Source organism: Malaclemys terrapin, chromosome 11 (genome assembly GCF_027887155.1).
Source record: "Malaclemys terrapin pileata isolate rMalTer1 chromosome 11, rMalTer1.hap1, whole genome shotgun sequence".
In the NCBI taxonomy this organism is placed as follows: domain Eukaryota; kingdom Metazoa; phylum Chordata; order Testudines; family Emydidae; genus Malaclemys; species Malaclemys terrapin.
In genome coordinates, this window is record NC_071515.1 from 36,027,399 (window position 1) to 36,049,505 (window position 22,107).

At 41.0% G+C, this 22,107-nt stretch overlaps 1 protein-coding gene across 5 annotated transcripts in view; it reads left to right on the top strand.

Moving 5' to 3' along the window:
- The window catches only part of CCDC141 (coiled-coil domain containing 141), a 154,291-nt gene that overhangs the window by 62,964 nt on the left and 69,220 nt on the right, over nucleotides 1-22,107 (top strand). For all 5 annotated transcript variants that reach the window (XM_054044492.1, XM_054044489.1, XM_054044490.1 and 2 more), the window contains one exon: nucleotides 14,315-14,509. In XM_054044492.1, coding sequence (XP_053900467.1) covers nucleotides 14,315-14,509 — 195 coding nt within the window. The remainder of the gene's footprint in view (nucleotides 1-14,314; nucleotides 14,510-22,107) is intronic.

The following is a 22,107-nucleotide window of genomic DNA, read 5'->3' on the forward strand; positions in this document are numbered from 1 at the left end:
ATAGAGAAGATAACGGTACTTATTGAAAATAAGCACATCAGTACTTCTCCTTTGGCTCCAGTGGTAGAGACCTTACTTCTTAGAAGGGTTTTCAGTCCCTCAGCTCCCCAGCTATGCAAGTATGATTTATATATAGCAGTACCATGCATAGCCCCATCCTGGAGCACTGCAAGAGTGGTGTAGAGTTCATTTGCTCCTAAAAAACCTCTCTGACCCACCTTAGCATAGTTGTATTTAGATTATATTTACAGGTCCCAAGAGTCAAAGGTGTTGACAAGACTGTGTCACTGTCTATGACATACCAGGGTACAATCCAGACTAATGAGTAGCTGTGTCACCCCTCCCCTGTAACCTGGGGTGCCCTTTAGAATGCCTTGCTGCTGTAGCCACCAGCATGCAAGTCACTCCCAGCTATGCTTCTTTGTGTGTTGCAGCCTGTCAGCCATGCTCTTGCTCTTACCAGCTTTGGTTATACTGCAGGATGATCACCAATATAACCAACATAGCCCAGAAACATATGTCCTGTACTGCCCAGCCCTCTTCTAGACAGTACAAATATACTGAAGCCATTATTCCTTTAAGGGAATAACATGCACACAACTTGTTACCCCAGATGGAGTTACTCAGACACTTCCGTGTGAACACACTGGATTAGATAAAGCAATAAATAAAGTTTATTAACAACAAAGAGAAAGCTTTCAAGTGAGTACAAGTAATGAGCCATAAAAGTAAAAAATGGTTACAAGAAAATAAAGGTAAAATGCTTACTAGTGCCTAACTTAACAAACTACATTAGATTCAAAGCAACAAGTTTTCTCACCACATGCTTTCAACAGTCTTACCCTGACCAAACTCTTTAGGTCAGGGCCCCTCCCCCAGAGCATCCAGCGGCTGCTGCCTTTGTTTCCTCAGGTGCAGTGAATGCAATGGGCAGGGAAAGGGAGACAAAGGGGTGCCTTGGAGTGTTTGACTCTCCTTTTTAGTTTGTCCTCCCTCTTGAAAAACATTTCCAGCTAAGACCCAGGGGAACAAGAGTCCATGTGGAAGGATATTCCCTGCTGAATTTTTTCACCTGTTTGAACTTTCTTTGTCTTCTCTTCCTGCTTGATGACTCTGTTCACTGCTTAAATGCAAATTAAGGCAAGCACACAGTCCTTTGTCTAGGACAGACCTATTTGCCAACTTCCGTTTGGGCAGGACCAATGGTGCACGTAAAATTCATGTCTTACCGGTAGGTGGGGCAGCCACCAGCTAAGCGGGTACACTTGACCTTCCCATGTGACTCCTCAACCCCCGCCCAGGGCGCCCACACTCTCCCCATCCCCTCCCCACATCCATCCCATATTACCCGGTGGGGGGGGGGGCTCTGTCCTCCTGCTGTTGCACTGGAGAGACAGCTGGTGGGGCGAGGCTGGGAGCTGGCGAAACAGCCACCAGAGGAGCTGCCGGTGTTCTGCTCCTTTCTCTGCTTGGAGGGGCAGCAGCGGGGAAAGGAGCAGAACTCCCAGCACTGCCCCCTGCCCTTCCAGGCACGGAGCTACATCTCTGTCCTTCCTCATACTACAGCAGCAGCCTCGCTGGAGACAGGGCTGGGGGGTGAGGCTGGCAGGGCCGCCCAGAGGGGGGGGCAAGTGGGTCAATGTGCCCTAGGCCCCCACGAGCCCTGGCCCAGTGGCGGTCCGGGTCTTCGGCAGCAGGGGCCCCGCAAGCCGTGGCCCGGCGGCGGTCCAGGTCTTCGGCGGCATTTCGGCGGCGGGGGGGCCCTTCAGTGCTGCCAAAGGCGCGGAGCGACTGAAGGGCCCCCCGCCGCCGAAGTACCGCCGAAGACCCAGACTGCCGCCGGGTGAGTACAAGCGCCACAGCTCCCCCACTTTGCCCCAGGCCCCCTGAATCCTCTGGGCGGCTCTGGAGGCTGGGGGTGGTACAGCCATTGGAGGAGCTTCCAGCATTGTGCTTCTTTCCCTGCTGCCCCTCCCAACGGGGAAGGATCAGAACCCCCAGCCCTGCCCCCCAAACCTCTCCTCCGGCGGTGCTGCTCCTGTGTCTTTCTGGTACGCCGTACCAGCTATAAGTAGCTTGCTGGTACAGTGTACCAGAGTGTACCAGCCTACTTGCACTGCTGGGCAGGACTGTGGGGTTGGAATATGTGTTAATAACGCCACAGAGGGGAAACTTATACAGTGTTGCCACACACATTTTGCCATGACAATACTGACCTGCAAATAGAGTTTTCAGATGATACCTTACAAAGTGTACTTTGTACAAAGATTATTACAGTAGTGTGTAGGGTATGAATACAGGGGTGTATTACATCTCACTGTCCAACACTAAACAGTGTTAAACAAGGTTCAGGGCTTGATATACATAGACCTCAGCCTGATTAGTGCCATGGCAAACACACCATTAAACATCATATTAGTCTTTTATTAAAGATACAGAGAAGGAGGAAAAACAATTAAAGCATTTGAAATGTAAAATATTAAGTAAGGTTTTCATTTTTACAACCTGCCTGGTTCCCATTCTCTTTAGCTGGAAAGGGTTTTTAGAAGGACAGTTTGACAGTCTCTTAGAGGGTATTAAAGATGGTACTGTCCTTTGGGGGAAAAGAGAAGTTAGTTGAGTTAGAGCTGTCATTGTTGCTGTTGTTGTTGAAGTCTGATCCCATTTCCTAGAAGACAAAAAAAAACTCAACCACATACACAGACTGGGAGAGAAAAGAACAGCAAAGAGAGAAAATACAGCTTTGGTCTCTGGCTCTCACTTGCAACCTCTCTGCTGGAAAAACAGACATAGCACATGGTCTTATCAGCCATTCTGAGGCCTTGTCTACACTACAGGGGAAATTTGATCTAAGCTTCGCAATTTGAGTTACGTGAATAGTGAATAGCTTAGATCTCCTTACCACGGGGTCCACACTACACAATGTCGACAAGAGACGCTCTCCCATCAACTCCCCCTACTCTTCTCGATATGGTGGAACACAGGAGTCGACAGGAGAGCGATCTGCGGTTGATTTTGCGGTTCTTCGCTAGACCCGCTAAATTGATCTCCAATGCATCGACCTCTGCTCATTGATCCCCAGTAAGTGTAGACAAGCCCTGACAGCTGGAACACTTGTATCAGCACTGAGCTGTTTAGGGCATTACATTTTGTTGTCTCTTTCTAGTGACAGGTTTATAAGAGCAAAATACACAATTTTGTCTGGCTAAACCAGACTCTTATTAGACAAAAGGAAAAAGGAGAGGGATGGGAAACAGCAGAAATAAGGTGGGAAGGAAAAGGCCACATACGATGGGGGAAAGGGGGAGAAAAGAGAGAGAAATCTAACATCCTGGTTGTGTTTGGGATTCAGCCGAAGCTCATAGAGGTGGTGATGTCATCTGGGTCCCTCTCCCTAGCCCAGTCTGGTCAGGACATCTCTCAGGTTCAGGAAGATGAAAGCCCATGGTCCCAGGAGATGGTGTGGATAGCAGCCATTATGGTGACTCTTGCGCCAGTAGCCAATTTCTCCCCCAAACTCTTTCTTTAAGGACCCCAAAAGGGAGTAATGGGTGGAATAGCTAATCCCCTGATTATTTTGTCCACCAATTATGCCTAGTTTCTGATATATCAGTTTTGGTTCACTGATTTTTGGTCTCATGGTGTCTTGTTTACCAGGCATGATCTTAACACAGTCCTTGAATTATATAGGTTGGCCTTTTTGTTTGGACTAATTTAGTCTTTCTGTCTCGCTTTTGTCCCATCAATCTTTGTTATGGGTTATTCTGACCTTTTCATAAACTTTCACTCACTTTTTACAGTTGAGCTCACAGTTAGGGTAAGTTTGTCAGGTCAGTTATCTCAACAGGACCCACAGGTGCTGCATTTGTTGAGCTCCTTGGGACAAAGTCTGGTCTTGACCTTTAGCTTGCTGGTCCAGTGCTTCTACCTAGTGATTTGGGTGACTAAATGATACACAGCCCTATGGCTTCTAGAACATTAACATTATACTGAACAGAAATCAAGGACCAAACAGTTATTAGAAGGAACAAATGCTTATGAAAGGAAAGGGCAGGGTTAAATTAAAAGACCAGTAACTACAAAAAAGAAAATGGATGTAATTGATTCTAGCTGAGGAATAGTCCCTGGAGTTGGAAGGTTAGAAGGAAATATGACCTCTTGAACATTGTGACCTAAACTTTCAGCCAGGCTGAGTCTCAGCCTCCCTTACACAGATGCAGTTTGTGCCCGTGTAATCTGGGCATGAAACTTTTCATCCTGAAAGTCTGTTGTGGGCACCATTAAAAGTATCTGTGCCCCTGTCTGACTTGCACCTGTAACCTGGCAGTGGCAGATTCAGTTATTTAGGTTGGTGCCTAGAATTTAATTACAGATGCAAAGTTACAGGAAGAAATTTTACAGGCACAAACTGGGCTTTAGAAAGGCACTCACTGATTTGAAAATTTGGCCTTACGTATACTACTGGGTACTGTAGAAGGGATTACTTCACCACATAGCCTGACAAATACGTATTTCATTAGTTTGAACTTTAATTATTACCTGTAATATCACAAACCTATGTCACATTCATTTTTTTGCAAAGATTTCTCATTCTCATGTCAGATTGTTCCAGGATCCATGTTTGTTTGGGGTTTTAGGGTCGTAAGAAGCAAAGGTTTAAAAAAACCAGCTCATTTGCCCCGCAGTAGTACACTACAGCTTATGTCCGCAAAATTTGTCATTCAGGGGTGTGAATAAACCATCCCCCTTGAGCGACATAAATTACCGATACAAGCACTAGTGTGCACAGCACTACGTCGGTACGAGAGCTTCTCCCGCCAACATAGTTTCTGCCAGTCACAGAAGTGGTTTTATTTTGCTGATGGGAGAATTCTCTCCTGTTGGCATAGAGCAGGGGTGGGCAAACTTTTTGGCCTGAGTGCCATATCTGGGTATGGAAATTGTATGGTGGGCCATGAATGCTCATGAAATTAACAATTCAGAGATATTCAAATAAACTTTATTTAATAAAGATACATTTTAATGGAAATAAACATTAAACCTTACTTACTTTGTTATGATGGTATATTTATAATAGTATTACAATAATTAAACCAAACTTACCTCCTTTCCACGCCCTCTTTGATTAATGTGAACAATGCAACTGGCACTTCCTGGCCACCTACTCTTTATTTTATCCTCAACAATGGAAAATGAACACTAGTAAAACAGCAGAGTGACCTAAGAGAACAAGTAGCAGGCACGTGGGCTTGCACGTTCCAGGCTCTGATGGCATGTGAGGCACATTTGGGAATTAGGTTGTGCAGCCGCAGTAACGTGTGCCTTCACTCAGGTTCCACCTGAACATGTGGGAGCATCAGGTGGGCAGAGCGGGGCAAACCCCCGGCCCCGCTCCCTGGCCATAGCGGGGCAAGCCCCCGACCCTGCTCCCCGGCCAGATCGCCGGAGTGGGGCAAGCCGCTAACCCCCTCCTGGGGGGCCGGTTAAAAGGTCTGAGAGGCCAGATGCAGCCCGCAGGCTGTAGTTTGCCCACCCCTGACATAGAGCGTCTTCGCCAGACACACGGCAGTGGCACAGCTGCGTCGGTACAGCTGCAGCGCTGTACATGTAGACATGCCCTTAGGAATAACAGGGATTTTTATGTTTTCCTTCAGCTGAAGCAGTAGGTGTATCTACTTACTTCAGGCAATTACGTTAGAAGTTTTTGAAAACCCACAGCATTTTGTGAAGAAAAAGTTTGAGGCTTTTATTTTAAAAATAACAAAATAATTTCACTTTCTTGTCTATCCGCTCTAATCCTCTTAAAAGAACAAAATCAATCAAGGGATCCAGAAGGAGCTCAATTTCCTTTCCAAATGGAAGAGTGAAAGCTACAGTTTAAAAGGCTACTACTGTGAGAGGAAAAATGAGAATAATGGCATGACCTGTGGAGACACACTGAGCACAGGTATATACAGTGCCATGTGTCTTTAATGGGTCAGAGATATTCGCATATCTCTGTCAAACTGGAAAGTCAAGATAATGGCAGGCTTTGTGTTCTTTCTGGTGGAGACAAGTAACAGAAATATTGTATTGCCAAGTGACAGACCGTTATAGCATTAACGCTTAGAAGGCTGAAGAACAGACAGAACTGACAAGGATTTTCTCCACTGAGTTTTCATACCCTTGATAACCCTTTCCTTATAAAAAAGAAAATTATAAAATTGCATACTAAAAATAGTATATAAATGCTTCAGAAACTCACTGTAGGGACTGTAAAGAAAATGGAGTGAATTTTTTGTAGAGATCTGTAATGCTGCCTGTAGTTGGTACTCATGGTCTTGAGTCACCTCAGGGCAGACTGTTAAGAACTAGGGTACAAACCCCAAATGGATTGTGAGTTCTATTTCACCAACCAAATATCAAGTGTGAACTCCTCAGGCACTATCACAGCCTTAACATGGAGTCACAGACAGTCCCCTTGAGTACTCTGATCTATCTCACCACCCAGGTGAGTGTGTCTTTGTGATAGATGATCCCTTACACCAAGAATCACAGCAGTCTTCAGGTTACTCCTAGTCCCAAAGGACCAGGCAGTTACCGCAGGTCAGTTGTACCTCAAACCTCACACCAAGGACAATGCTTGTAGCCAATCCTATAATAAACTATTTAAAGAAAATCAGAGAGTTATTTACAAGGTTAAAGCAGGTAAACATGATTCATTTATGTATCTAGTCTTAAGTTTTGAAAGATAATATATGCTTCTATAGCAAACTGTATGTGTACTTTAGGACTAACCCAAGCTAAGCTGCTGGGGATCTCTTGCTTATTCCTAGAAACATTTTGCCTCCCAGATGCCAAGCCCAACAGAGATAATTAGTTCTTTATTATTTTATTTCCCCTCCTGTCATGTGCTCTGAGCTGCAAGCTCAGCTGGTAGGAGAAGTACACTTGCATTACTCATCTTCATGGGGAAAGCAACAGAGGGTCCTGTGGCACCTTTAAGACTAACAGAAGTATTGGGAGCCTAAGCTTTCGTGGGTAAGAACCTCACTTCTTCAGGTGCAAGTAATGGAAATTTCCAGAGGCAGGTATAAATCAGTATGGAGATAACGAGGTTAGTTCAACCAGGGAGGGTGAGGTGCTCTGCTAGCAGTTGAGGTGTAAACTCCAAGGGAGGAGAAACTGCTTCTGTAGTTGGATAGCCATTCACAGTCTTTGTTTAATCCTGATCTGATGGTGTCAAATTTGCAAATGAACTGGAGCTCAGCAGTTTCTCTTTGGAGTCTGGTCCTGAAGTTTTTTTACTGTAAGATGGCTCCTTTACATCTGCTATTGTGTGGCCAGGGAGGTTGAAGTGTTCTCCTACAGGTTTTTGTATATTGCCATTCCTGATATCTGACTTGTGTCCATTTATCCTCTTGCGTAGTGACTGTCCCGTTTGGCCAATGTACATAGCAGAGGGGCATTGCTGGTACATGATGGCATATATAACATTGGTGGACATGCAGGTGAATGAGCCGGTGATGTTGTAGCTGATCTGGTTAGGTCCTGTGATGGTGTTGCTGGTGTAGATATGTGGGCAGAGTGGCATTGAAGTTTGTTGCATGGGTTGGTTCCTGAGTTAGAGTTGTTGCGGTGTGTGGTTGCTGGTGGGAATATGCTTAAGGTTGGTGGGTTGTCTGTGGGCGAGGACTGGCCTGCCTCCCAAGGTCTGTGAAAGTGAGGGATCATTGTCCAGGATGATTGCATGTCCAGCAATGCCCCTCTGCTATGTACATTGGCCACACGGGACAGTCACTACGCAAGAATTCACGCAGTGAATGGCTATCCAACTACAGAAGCAGTTTCTCCTCCCTTGGTGTTCACACCTCAACTGCTAGCAGAGCACCTCACCCTCCCTGATTGAACTAACCTCGTTATCTCCATACTGATTTATACCTGCCTCTGGAAATTTCCATTATTTGCATCTGAAGAAGTGAGGTTCTTACCCATGAAAGCTTATGCTCCCAATACTTCTGTTAGTCTTAAAGGTGCCACAGGACCCTCTGTTGCTTTTTACAGATTCAGATTAACACGGCTACCCCTCTGATACTTGAATTCATGGGGAAGAAGGCAGAACAACAAAAGTCTTTTGTCCTCTGATTGACAGTACATAGGGAAATTCCAGTTGCAATGTTCCACAATAGTCTATCTGGTATCAGTGGACCTTTCCTTTTGGGATGGGCATAACACCTGGATCACTTGATGATTATCTATTCTGTTCATTCCCTCTGGGGCACCTGGCATTGGCCACTGTTGGAAGACTAGATACTGAGCTAAATGGACCATTGGTCTGACCTAGTATGGCTGTTCTTATGTTCTTCTATTGAAGATCCTCCCTTCACATTAAATAATGTCTCTCTTCTGTCTGGTGATTTACACACTCACAGAGGCTCACAATACAACTGCTCAAATATTACCTTACAATGTGGGATACATATGTTGTTATATGTGAGATAAATGCATGCAACAACTCACAACCATTTAGTAAAGTCTAAGCACTAAACACATTTGTATAATTCTAATACATATTTTAACAATACTAACACAGAGATGATCTAGACTGACTCCAGCCATGTGTTTGTCAGTGTTCAATTGAGAGATGGGGACCTTGGCATGAGCTGGCACCTGGTCATCACAAAATCATATAGAATATCAAATGGATCTAGCTACATTTAATGTCTTTAGAAAGTATCCAGAGATGTAATATCCATGGAATTCTTTTTAAATACTTAATTATTGCAATACATTCCCATTTTCAGTTTGATTGGAAAGGTTAAAGCATAAACAGTTTTAGGTGTAAAAGAGGCACATATTTAATGTGGTTCTTCAAATAAACCAACCTTTGCCTAAAAATCATCTAGAAGATGAATATTGGGCAACCTACAATGAAGGCAAATTTATGAATGTTATTATAGTGGAAGCCTGCTACAGTGCAGTCATAAGTGGAGTCATTTCCTTATAATCAGAGCCTCACTAGCTGGAGATGTAACTTACTCATCACAATGCACTGAAACAATTTAGAACATTCATTGCAGCTCTCTGTAAGTAGAGCTTATCATATCTGAGCTAATCATAAGCAGCGTCCATGCTGTTGCATTAGGAACATGTACGTTCTTGCAAAAGTAATATTTTATTTTTATTTTGAGACCTAACTATTTCTTCCATTACAAAGTCAGCAAAAACATCTGCTGCTGAACTTTCTTGTCACTTTAGCTGTACTAATACCACTAGGGCAGGCTCTCTTAATGGACCTTAGTTTCATAAGAATGTATTTCATTGTTGTTTTCTAAATTAATTCACACTATCTATTCTGATATTAATATGTTGAAATATAAATGAAAGCTCATGTTGGATCGCATCATAAAATGCAGTCAGTACCTGCAAATCCCAGTGCAGTTGATGGGAGCTGATGGAATTGAGTATCTTATAGGAGTGGCCCTATGGAGCCAATCCTACAGCATTTATTCATACAAGTAGACCCATTAGAGTGCAATGTATGTAAGGGTCTGTGCCCTCTATCTGCATGGGGACTGTGCCTTCTGTTTTGTAAAACAAAAACAATACCTTTGAATAAAAAAGGAAATGTATAAAGAACAGTAGAATGTAGTCAGTCTTTAAATCCCCATTTTTGCCAAGCAGAAGTTAGAGTAGAGGGACAAAGGCAGGATTTTATGAAAGAAAAGTCTTGCTTTAGAGACTATATTTCAGTGTTCCCTTAACTGGTAAAATATACATACTAAAGCATACATGCTTCCTGTACAGAGCTTTTTTTTTTAAAAGAAAGCAAGTAACAGATTTTTCAATACAGTTTTATATCAATCACAGGCATATTGAATGGATTGTTGTTTTTATCCCCAGATATTAGTCCCTTTCTTTTTTCTCTGGGGACTTGAAAAGGTCCAATTCTAGGGTCCAAAGATCTGCATCATTTGCATGGTATTTCTCAGTATTTCTGGGAAGGCTGAGGGGAATGTGCAATTTTAAGCAATTCCCTGATGGCGCATGTAAATGGAAAATGGACATGAATAATCAGAAAACAGCCATATTCTTTGGGTACAGAATGGGTGTATTTAAAAATAATGAGCTCAGTATGGACGAGGGATGCTTGTGTGTGGCCCTCCTATAGGGCAAAACTGGACCCTAACAACCCAAGACCAGACTGTGCTCTGAGGGTTCTTGTATGGATGGGAGGACAGCCCTTTGGGCACACTATGCCTTATAGCTCGTGCTGTGGGGCCAAGTTTGCAGGAGCAAGGTGACCTGGGGAGAGGGTGCATGTATGTTTCAGCAAAGCAGGAATCAGATTTTCTGTTAAGTGAGATATTCCCTGAGTTCGAAATATTTTTCTGTTCCAAAACAAAATGAAAACAAACATTTCAAAATTTCCTGGAAAATGAAATTCGGGGGGGTGGGGGGGAGGAGAATCATTTGGAATTGATCAAAACATTTAATTCCAATTTTGGAAACAAAAAATAAAAATATTCTGTTCTGAAAATGTCTGAACAAAAGGTTTTGACATTATCTAATGCTGGGTGTGGGGGGGAATTTTGTTCTAAATAAAATGTCAAAAATCGACATGTTTCTGTCATACATTTTGCTGTCAGCAAACTTGCATTTTCCAACAGCAAAATGTTCTGTTGGAAAATTTTCAACCAGTTGTAATGTACATGCCTTGTCTTCCTCCCCACTTCAGAAAATAGCAGCCATTCTGCTGTAAAACTAATCCAACCTATGGTTATATGGACTTTGCAGTGGGTCAACTCCAGGCTGTGGAGGGGTGTTCTATGACTAGGTGGCATTGGTCCCCAGATTCTATGCAGAGATACGTGGTCACTCTGCAGATGTAATTGTACTTAGCTTGTGGTTCTCACTGCCACAAGATATTATTGAGTCCAAGAGTTTAGTGGGATTCAAAAAAAGATCACACTTTTATATGGATACAGAGTTACAAGGGATTGGGGGGGGGGGAACATTTGTAAGAGATATGTGCTCTCATGCTTCACCAGCCTCTAGCTAAGGAGATTAGGAAGAAACTTCTCTCTGGATAGGTTATCCCATTTCTACCCACGTTAGGGTTTCTTGCACCTTCCTCTGAAGCCACAGTAGTAAATGATAAATGAAATAATTTTACTTGAATGTCACCTTGTTCTTGAGAAAGTGTAAATAGGCGAACCCAATTTGCTTCCTCTCTACCACTGATTATTTTATATATACTTGTTGTGTCCCCTCGTATTAGTCTCTTCTGTAAATGAAACTGTCCCAATCTTTTCATTCTCTCTTCATCTGGATTTTCCCCTCATATTTGTCTAATTATTTTTGTTACCCATCTCTAAACCCCCTCTGCTTTTATTGAGATGGGGTGAGCAGAACAAAATATAGTATTTGAAGAGAGAGCATACAGTGACATGATAAAATTTCATTCATATTTTCCATCCTATTCTTTATGCCTCTGAACATTTTGTTTGCTTCTTTGGCTGCAGCTGCATACTGAGCATTATTGAGCTGTCCACAATGATCCCCAGGTCTGTTTCCCAAGTTGTTCCAGTTAATTTAGAATCCAGTAAGGTGTATGAGCAGTTCAGATTACTCCTTTCAGTGTGAATTACCTTGCATTTATCAACACCGATCCATCTTAAGTAGGCTTGACATTCTATAAACAAGTAAGAAGGAGACTGCATTTTTCAGGGGATTGAAGGAAGTCTTTCACTTGGTTGCTGGTCCAAATCCAGCCCAAGTCAGTAGTGAATGAAAGTTACTACCATCACCACCATTCGATGGCCTATGTGAAATTAGCTGCTGATCTCTTTTTAAACAAGTTTCTATCACAAAACCATTGCCACAACAATGGACAGCCTCAGAAAAGAGGTCAAGGAATGAATGGAAGTATGCGCGCTAAAATCCCCATCCCTGTTTGATGGTACCTTAAGGACGGGTTTAAGGCAGTGGAATGGGATAGTGTGAAGAAGCTTATGCTAGGGCTGCTTATATTATAACTGATCTGTAAATTATCAGATTATTTCTGCCAGCCTATCAACACAGCATCTTTCACTAACACTTATTTCACTAAAAAATAAAATACACATTAGAAAGAGAGCCAAATTCCCAGCATTTTTTCAGCACCCTTGGAAAAGACAGAGCCAAATGCCATTATTGTGCCATGTGTATGCATCATGGCATTTTCCGAAAAACCCATTTTCCTTTGTCATATCTCACTTTAAAATATTTGTCAGACTACACAAACTGCTCTTTCTTTCTTTCTTTCTTTCTTTCTTTCTTTCTTTCTTTCTTTCTCCTGTGGGAGGAACTGCAACAGAAAAACTCTCTCTTTTCTTGTTTCAAAATGTATTTAATTCATTAGCAGAAAAAGTAGCGGAAAGATGCTAATTAAGGCAGGAGGGTTTGCAGCATAATAATATATATTGATTTTGTTTTGAATAACACAATAGGTTTCTAATATCAGATGCTGACAGGAATAACAGTAGATGAAATAAAAGTTTTTATTATTTTTTTTTATCGATTGCCCATTCAAAAACAAACAAAAACCCACAAAACAGTAGTACTGAAACAGGAAGTACTATTGAAATCAAGAATGGTGGGACATTTTTTTCCTTTACCCTTTTAAAATAAAATATTACTTTCAATTTACATTGAATATGAAAATGAAAATGCCCCTTTTTAAAATTAAAAATGTCAGTTAGGATTAAGATGGAAATGAGGGAATTTACTATAGGTAGAAAAATGTAAGTGAAGGACTTGTCTATATAAGAAAGTTGAATCAGTTTAAACTCTGTGGGGGCATTCCTATAATGCTTTAAATCTGGTTGTATTGTGCATCAGTAACCTCACAGCACAAGGTAAGCCAATATAACCAGTTTTAAATAGATGTAAGATGTGGATATGGGTTTGCACTGGGTTAACTAAATTGTTTTTTAAATTGATTTAAATTTCAAGGCAATCCAAGTAACTACATAGATTTCATAGCACTTAGAAGAGTCAAGCTTTAAATAGAAAGCTGGTTTAGCTCCAAGCTGTGGTAGATCTGGCAGCCCACTGTAAGTAAATCAGTGGAACTTCTGCACGTAGGCAGTGTCCACACGCAAACTTGCATCAGTCCAACAGTTTTGGTTTTGATACATCTGCATTCACCAATGAAAAATGTTTAGTCAGAACCCAGTTCTAGTGCTCTGATACTATAGTAATGAGTGCTATGGAAATGTCTGTAAACAAACATCTGTTCCTGGCTCTGCTATGGACTAGCTGTGCACCTTTGGGAAAGGCACTTAACATCTCTGTGCCTCAGAATAAGATTTCCTCTCTGTGAAATGGGAATAGTGCTTACTTCACTCTGCAAAGTGCTTTGAGATCTATGGATGAAAAGTGCTCGTAACAGGATGTCCTGCCCCTTTGATGGCCTGGGGCCTGCCAGCCCTGTTTATTTCTCAGGCAGAGCTGGAGAAGGGCTCAAAGTGATTATAAAACTCAGCAAGTGGCCCAGTTCATAGAGGAGTGGCAGGAGACAGATGGGCTCTGGCAGCAGGTCCTGCAGCAGGGGGATTGAAAGGAAGGTTTTGCAGTGACATCTGTAACCCATGATGGGTGGAGGAGCTTCTTTGTTTTGATGTTTTGCCTAAGTTTTATGTTTGAAGAATAAAACTGGCATGTGTGTTTGTGGAGTTGGAATGGGGCAATAGTTGATGGAGGCCATTGGAGAGGAACCTGTGATGTGTCCCTTCCAGGCCATGATAAATGGGGCAGCATCCTGACTCAAATGATCATTCAGCTCAGAGCTCTCAGCAAACATAGTTAATATGCCCCCACCATGTGGCACTGAAGCATGAACAGCAAGCATCGTGACAATATTTTAGTTTGTCTTTGGCAGGATGAGGCCCCCAAAGAGCCTGCAATGGCAGTGTGATCTGAACTGGCCCTGAGTGGTGATTAGAAGTGTTCATTATCAAAACCTGAAAAAAAAAAAGTCAGATTTCTGTGTGGTTGGGGCTGCTTTTTATTTTATCCAGAACAATTTGCCCAGTGGGCATGCTGTAGTCTACACTTCTTTTGCTTGTGGGACCGTCCTCTGGCAAATTTGTCACTAGACTCTTATTCATTAAAGCTGTCATTTTGCTAAGAAATCATTGGAGAGAAATTCTGTTTTAGTTGGCTATAACCTTCACTCATATAAAATTAAATGATTGTATTTGCCAATAATTGTAATATGTTACTATGCAACAGTTTCCTTCGGATCATTTTAGATACATGGAGTTAATTAAATCAGCACTCTTCCTTTTAGGAATGGAATTCCACTGTGGAAAAATTAAAAGCAGAAGCACTCAAGATTCTGTTTTCAGAGGACTACGCAGAAAAGGAACATCTGAAGCTTTCAAATCAGAAAATAAATCTATTGCAAGAAGAGTTGTGCCATCGTATGGAGGAAAGGAAAACCTTGTTACAAGAGGCCAATGACTTCTTTAGTGCTGCTAACAAGGTTAGTTAGAGGCCAAGTCTATAATTATAATCTGATCATATGACTGCTACTTTGCTCTTGAAGTCTGATATGCACGGCATTGTGCAAATTAATGGACACGATAATGGAATAGCTGATATGGGACTGAATTAATAAAGAATTAAAAGAAGAAAATATAATTAGCGCCAGTCATCATGGGTTTATAGAAAATAGATCTTGACAAACTGACTTGATTTTTTTTTTAATGAGATTTGGTTGATGAAGGTAACATTGTTGATGTAATATACTTAGATATCTGTAGGGTATTTGACTTGGTACCACATGACATTTTGATTAAGAAACTAGAATGATAGAAAATCAGATTGAATTGATTAAAGACTGGCTAACTGATAAGTCTCAAAACGTAATTGTAAGTGGGGAATCGTCATTGAAAAAGTATGTTCCACAGAGATCAGTTTTTGGCCTTGCTCTATTTAATATTTTTATTATAACCCGGGAGAAAACATTAAATCACTACTGATAAAGTTTGCAGATGACACAAAGATTGGGAGAGTGGTAAATAATGAAGAGGACAGGTCATGGATAAGGAGTGATTTGGGTTGCTTGGTAAGCTGGGTGCAAGCAGACAAATGTGTGTTTTATTATGGCCAAATGTAAAGTCACACATTTAGGAACAAAGAATATGGGCCATATTTACAGGATGGGGGAATCCATGCTGGGAACCTGGACCATCAGGTTCTTATATAGCGCATTGCATCAGTAGATCTCAAAGCACTTCACAGTCTTGAATGTATATCTGTACAACATCCTGTGAGATAGGGAAGTAATTAGTCTCCATTTTACAGAGGGGAGTATTCATAATGTGCATTGTGTAATGCAATTTTTCCATGCAACTATTCATAACTAAAAAGAAAAGACATGTATGTATCTCATTCTCTGTTTCACTGGTCAACAGGAGTATATGCAACAATTCTGTCATTCCGTGGAGTGTAATTGTGATGAAATGTGTGCTACTGCAGAGATCCTGAGGTCCAGGGCTCCAAACAGTTTACCCAGGCAGCTAGAGGTGGCGACAGTATCAGGCTAATGGGGCTCAGGATGTATCCAGACTTCATTGCAGGAGGGCTTAGAAAGAATTGAACTACTTCAGGCAGTGGAACCCATTCAGGTCACCTACATCCATGGGGATTGCTTGTTTTTAATTCCTTGAGGAGTAGGGTTCAGATGGGCTGACTCTAAGTGACTCCCACCAATCTCTGTCTTGGTGTGAGATAGAAAAAAAATTGTTCCCTCATGGGCTCCACAGAAATATGAGGTGCATGGAACTTGCCCATGGCCATGAAAAAAATTATTGCTGGAGGCAATGAAGAGGTCAAATCATTTAACATGAGACTTTGGTTATTGGGTCATGAATGGGTTGCTCAGAAGAAAATAAACTGGAGAGTAAATCCTGGCCATTGCTCCAGGGAGAAAGTGTATCACAAGATAACAGTTCTTCAGTTCTGAGGTATCTTTGATGTCAAGTGCTTGAACCCTGCATGATGGAGCAGTGAAATTATGGCTGAGTCATACTAGCAGATGAATCTCACTGGATCCAAGCAGAGTATAAGAGGTGCTGAAGTAAACTGGTGAGACAGAGGAGATCCCACAGAGAGAACCTTGGCAACAGCCAAGCTTTGAGGAGAAAGCTCAGGGTGAGGTTTATACTCTGCTTTTGTTGTTAATAATAAAGTCTAACCTTAGGAAGGTGATAAGTTTGGACTATGTATAGTGAGTGTGTGTGCACCCTCTTCAAAGGCAGGGTGGAAACTCCATCTGCTTATTTAGTCATAACCTTGTCAATAATTGTTGCTTACCAGACAGGATAAAAACCTCCAAAGGCTTGGACCAAAGTATAGCAGTGCTTTGCTGAAAAATCTTGTGCTGTGCATAAACCTGTCAGAATGAACAAGTTTCACAAACGAGAACTGTCCACCCTGAAAACCCCACCTGAACACCTTTTGGGTGCTTATAGAATCTTTCAGAAACCTCCATCACTAGCAACCTGTGACACTATTTGGCACTCAAGAACTTCTAAAACTAAGCAAAGGTTGTTCATAGATTGGATTATTCCATTCTGGGTGTATTGAGAGGATTATATACAGTTAGCAATTTAGGACTCGATCTTGTAGGAGGATCTGTTAATAAGGATTCCTGTAAAGTCCCACTTACTTCACTTGGAATCTTCCCAGGCACAATGGCCTGTAGTAGTGGGTCCTGAATCAAGATTGGGAACTTATTTTGGATTTTTTTACATGCATGTCTTTCTACTAGTTACCTCAAGTGCGCTGATGGTTGGTTTGTTTGATGATAGACTACTGTATGACAGCTCCCTTTAATTTATTTTAGTCATCATAGTCAATGCTGTCATTGTGTCTACAGTGGTATAAGCTGATTATTTTCTCTCCATCTATGTTGCTTGCAGATAAAACAAGCATTGGAATTACTCTAGTAACAAAGGGCAGTATAAACAGTTTTGGAATGGTTTTCCTAAGTGGTTATAAATTTTCACGGCTGATATCGTCTCTGATTCTGCCTTACAGCAGGCTATTAACTCTGTATCTTTTAGTTAAAATACAGTAAAGTGAAACATTTGTCCTTTTGATGATTGTCTCTGCTTCTACAAACGCTAGTTTTGGAGAATCTCAATTTTTACTGTGTGACAGAGATAATAGACAATATTTAGTTTTTCTCCCTCTTTTCTTTTTCTGTTTGTGTGTGCATGTGTATTATAGGCAGGGCTGGTAGCGTCACCTATTATTAAGGTTATCGGACACTTCCCATGATAAGATTCTCTTTTCAGTTGCTTATAACACCTGTTTGGGCTGAAATTTTATGTGGCAGCTATCTTTTTTTTTTTTTTTTTTTTTTTTGTAATTTCATCCAAACAGTTCCACCATTTCCAAAAATAAAAATGCTAGGGAAGAATAAGTTGTTTTGCCCATGTTTAAAAAACTCTTTGAAAAGCTCTAGTGCCCCCATGCACTAGAACAGGTATTTCAGTTTGGGCAGGGGTGTGGCCTTTGTGTCAAGGATTTCCCTTTTTGTTTGTGAAAAGCTACCCAAATTTTGCCAATTTATAAGCCATTGAAAAATCACACTTTACCCATGCTCAGTAGAAACATTTTAGATTATAACAGCTACATTTCTTGAAGTGCTACGAAAATGATAAGTACTCTGAGAAATCAGGCCTTACATATCTCATATTGGGCTCTCCAAATTAGTGGAAACATTTTGGCTTTAATCTCTCTGTGTCTCAGTTCCCCAAGTGTAAAATATTTGTGTAAATCTCTGACAATATTCAGAACAAAACTTTTGTGTAGACGGATTTCTGTTACACAACCGATCTAAGCTTACTCTAGGGAATCATATACGGGTCCACATTTAAAATGTCAATGTGCACCTGAAGAAGAGCTCTGTGTAGCTTGAAAGTTTGTCTGTTTCACCAGCAGAAGTTGGTCCAATAAAAGATATTACCTCACCACCATGTCTCTCTAGTATCCCGGGACCAACATGGCTACAACAACACTGCAAATTACCTGAAGTTTGTCATGTGCATTTGGACTATGAATATTTCAAGTCTGTATTTTTCCTCCTCACTTTTCCAGGCCTGTATAGCTCAATACATTTGCATCCACTCAACCAGCTAAGGTGAGAAGAGGATAAAAAGTAATACAGCAGCTCTCACTAACCAAAACAGCTTCTGCATCTTCTCTTGAGCACAAGGCATCATTGGACCCCTGTCTTTTATTCTGAGCTTTGCCACTAACCTTAATGTGAGTCACTTAAACAGTCTGTGCCTCAGTCTCCTTATTTCTAAAATAGGGTTTAAAATGTTACACCTCTCCTAGGGGCTTGCAAGGGTTAGTTAATGTTTAAACTCTATGAAGTCCTTTGATTAAAGGAGCTAGAGGAATATGTGAATTATTACCAATCTAACTGTTTAACGTTAATGCTAATGTTTGAAAAAAGACTGCAATGGACACAAGAGGTTGCTTTTGCACAGTTAATTTAAAGGATTTGCAAAGCTCTTGAAACCACAGTGAAATAGGAAGGGTATAGGCTGCCAACCAGCACTGCTGCCATGGAACAATCAACCCAGATAATGTGAGTGAACCATGGCTTCCCACTTGTGACTAGTGTGGTATGCATCCGAAGAAGTGGGCTGTAGTCCACGAAAGCTTATGCTCTAATAAATTTGTTAGTCTCTAAGGTGCCACGAGTACTCCTGTTCTTTTTGCGGATACAGACTAACACGGCTGCTACTCTGAAACCACTTGTGACTGACACTAAACATGGGATAAATATGAATCTCTATGTAGCAGCCATGACTTGATCTAGTAGCGAGATGGAGTTGGGAATGCAGACAGCACAACCCTGTGGGATTATCTGACAGCCTGGATGAGCCAGATTGAGGAACATCGACAGCACTTAAATCTGGCTAGTAAGGGAGCTGCAGAGACCACCTGATTTTTCAGCTGGTCCTTTTTCAAAAAAGTCACCAGCCCAGCTGCCATTCTGTTCAAATTCCTCCTTGAGAAATAGAACATGATAGTGATAATATATATTCTTTACTTTACATTTTCCCCCCATTGATCTTTACCAAGAAACAAATATAGCAGCTGATTAGTTATACAGGCTCTCAATACTTACATAAAATCTGATGGTGAGAGGCCTTTTCCTTCTGCCTTTTTAACTACCTATGTTTGTTCTGGAGTGCTGTATACCTTTCCTTTTGGTTTCTAGATTTAATCTCTTCAATATGGTCTTCAAGAATAAAATTCCTTATGTAATGCCTGTTACGCACAATAAGCAAATCCTATTGATTCCTGGGCCCATGCCAGGTGCTCAGTTCTGCAGAAGAATCTTGAATATGGCTTTAAAGTGCCCAAACTGTGCTTAATTATTGCTTTGAGCTAGTGGCAATTGAACTTCTTTGTAGTTAAACACAGGTGAAAGGATTTCACATTTTAGGACAAGGGGCCTCCTGAGTACCTACTATCACTTCCTTCAGATGGGACAAGAGGTTATTGAATTGTTTATTCGTAATAAATTTTCTTAATTAAATCAAGGTAACTTCAAGTTATTAGTGTTGAATTGTTCATTCTGCAAAGAAAATTGTCTAAAAGAGGCAGTAAAACAGTATTTGTTCAATTGCAATCTTTTCTGTTGCGCTCCTCTTGATAAAGATTCCAACAGAAGATTTACACCTTCTATAAGAGAGAGTCCCAGTTACTGTCGCTCTGTATTCCTTCACCTCAGTTAGTTTGCATGTCATCTCCAGGTATACATTGTCCTGCTAATCAGAGTTAAACAAGAGAAACTGTTAATAAATCTCTTACGGTTTACTATAATATCTCAATACTGAATTAAAATAATTTTCAGTACGAAAATTAACTCAATTCGTGGTAATGCCTATACAAAACTTTATCTCATCAACTGAAGCTTAAGGATTGATTATGGCATCTCCTTGCACAGCCGTGCTGAGGGGGAAGGACTCTTTCTGACCTTCTTATTGATGCTTGCTTTGGGCCTAAGCTGCTGCTTTTACTGTGAGTTTCTTCCAATGCTGTGAATTTCTCTTCTGTTGTGCATTTAGTGTTTTCCATTCTTCATTACGGAATGAGCTGCTTTTTTTTGTTCCCTCTCATCTGTCTTTCCATGACTGCCTCAGTTTCAAGGATTTTTGTCCCCTTTTTTCCTCAACTTCAGTGGTGATGGAGAGCTTATCTCTTAGGTGTTTGGGTAAATTCAAGTATCAGGGCTTGTCACTTCTCCATTGACTCAGCACCTGATGGACTGGTCTCAGTTGCTTCTTTAGTGCAGGCATAATATGCTGTAGCAGTCTGGCTGAGAAAGCTCTTCAAAATCTCTGTGAAGTTTTACTTTTAAAAATTTTATTCAGTACATTTTTTTGATGTCATTCCACTTCCATAAATGTTTTAAGAATCTTTGCAGAGCTCTTTCAAACAAATAAAACATTAGTCTGTATCAAAGTCTATTTCCTTTACGATATTGCTCTTTAAAGTACACATATTTTAAAATAATGTTTTAAAAAGTAGTTTCTTTTATTAAACAATCCTTCAGGAGTCATCTTGGTTCTTTCTAAAACCTTGAATCAGCAGCATTCTTCAGCCAGTTAAAGCCAATGGGACTGTTCCCCTGTGTAAAGCGAAATATGTGTGTGTTTGCAGGATCAGGGCCTAAGTTTGCTGAGCATTGTATAAACATGCAATTTAGTTAGTTAATTTTCCATTTAACAAATATACATCTCTCTGTTCCTATTATATTAATTTTTTTTCCTTTTGTGCATAAGTTAAATATGTTAAATGGGAAATTAATTCTGTTGGAAGTTCTCTACATGAGAAACACAATAGAAGAGATCATAATAGAACTAACACACTGTTTTTGAATATTTTGAACATAATGGCGTTGCACAGCAAACAAAATTTACAAGCAAAAATTGAGTATAGTGGGAATATTCATTGTATTAGTCTGGGAGCATAATGTAATAACTGAGAACATAATTTGGCCTGTGTAGTCTGTATTATTGATTATAATGGATGAACTGAAAGAACTTTAAGATCCCAGTCTAAATTTACAGGACTTAGAGAAAAAATCAGATCTCTCTGCTTGACGCATTAGATATAAAAGCCTATAAAAAGGAAAACAGTATGGAATGCTGCAACACTATTTGTAGTCAGTTTTCAAAATCATTATTTCAGATAAAAAGGGACAGGATTTGGTTAGAGCTGGTTGGGAATTTTCTGGCAAAATGGTATTTGCGGGGAATATACCAGTTTCAACAAAACTTTCATCAGGAAAGTTTTTTCAGGTTGAGGATGGAATTTCTGATCAAAACCGAAAAGAGAGAGAACCCCGCTAAGAATAACCAATAGCCCAGTGGTTAGGGCCCTCACCTGGGAGATAGAGGTTTTAGCCCATAACCTGAATCAGGCAGTGGGTCCTCTCTCAATCTCTCCTTTTGAAGCTGTTCTGCTTTGGATAGCTAATTCAATGTTCACTGGAACATGGACTTGAAGCTGCATCACCCAGATCCCGTTAGTGATTGCCCTAACCACTGGGCTATAGCGTAAGTCTCTTTCTCACTAGCCCAATGCATATTTAATTTTTATTTATGCAAAGGGCGCCAACAGAGGAGACAGACTGAGACTGACTAGAACCTGGTGGTTAGGGCACTGAACTGGTATGTGGGAGGATGACAGAGTAGGGATTTGAACCCTGGCCTCCCGCATGCTAGATGAATGCCCTAAAACACCAGGCTTTTGTCTCTCACTTTCTGTTGTTGGAGCTCTTCCACTTTATATAAATAATTAAACATTACTCATGCCAGAGAAAGAGACTGAGTCAATAGCCCAGTGGTCAGGCATTCCTGTAGGAGTCTAGGCCTGGTTCAGACGAGGGACTGGAACCTGAATGTCTGACATCTCAGCTATTGGCATCTGAGCTATTGGTTATTCTAGGGTTGGGTGTGTTCTCTCATTTTTAACAATAAAAAGAAGAAGAAATGTCTTGCTTTTATCCCAGTGTGGAACAGGAAAATGTTTGAAATCTCCAAT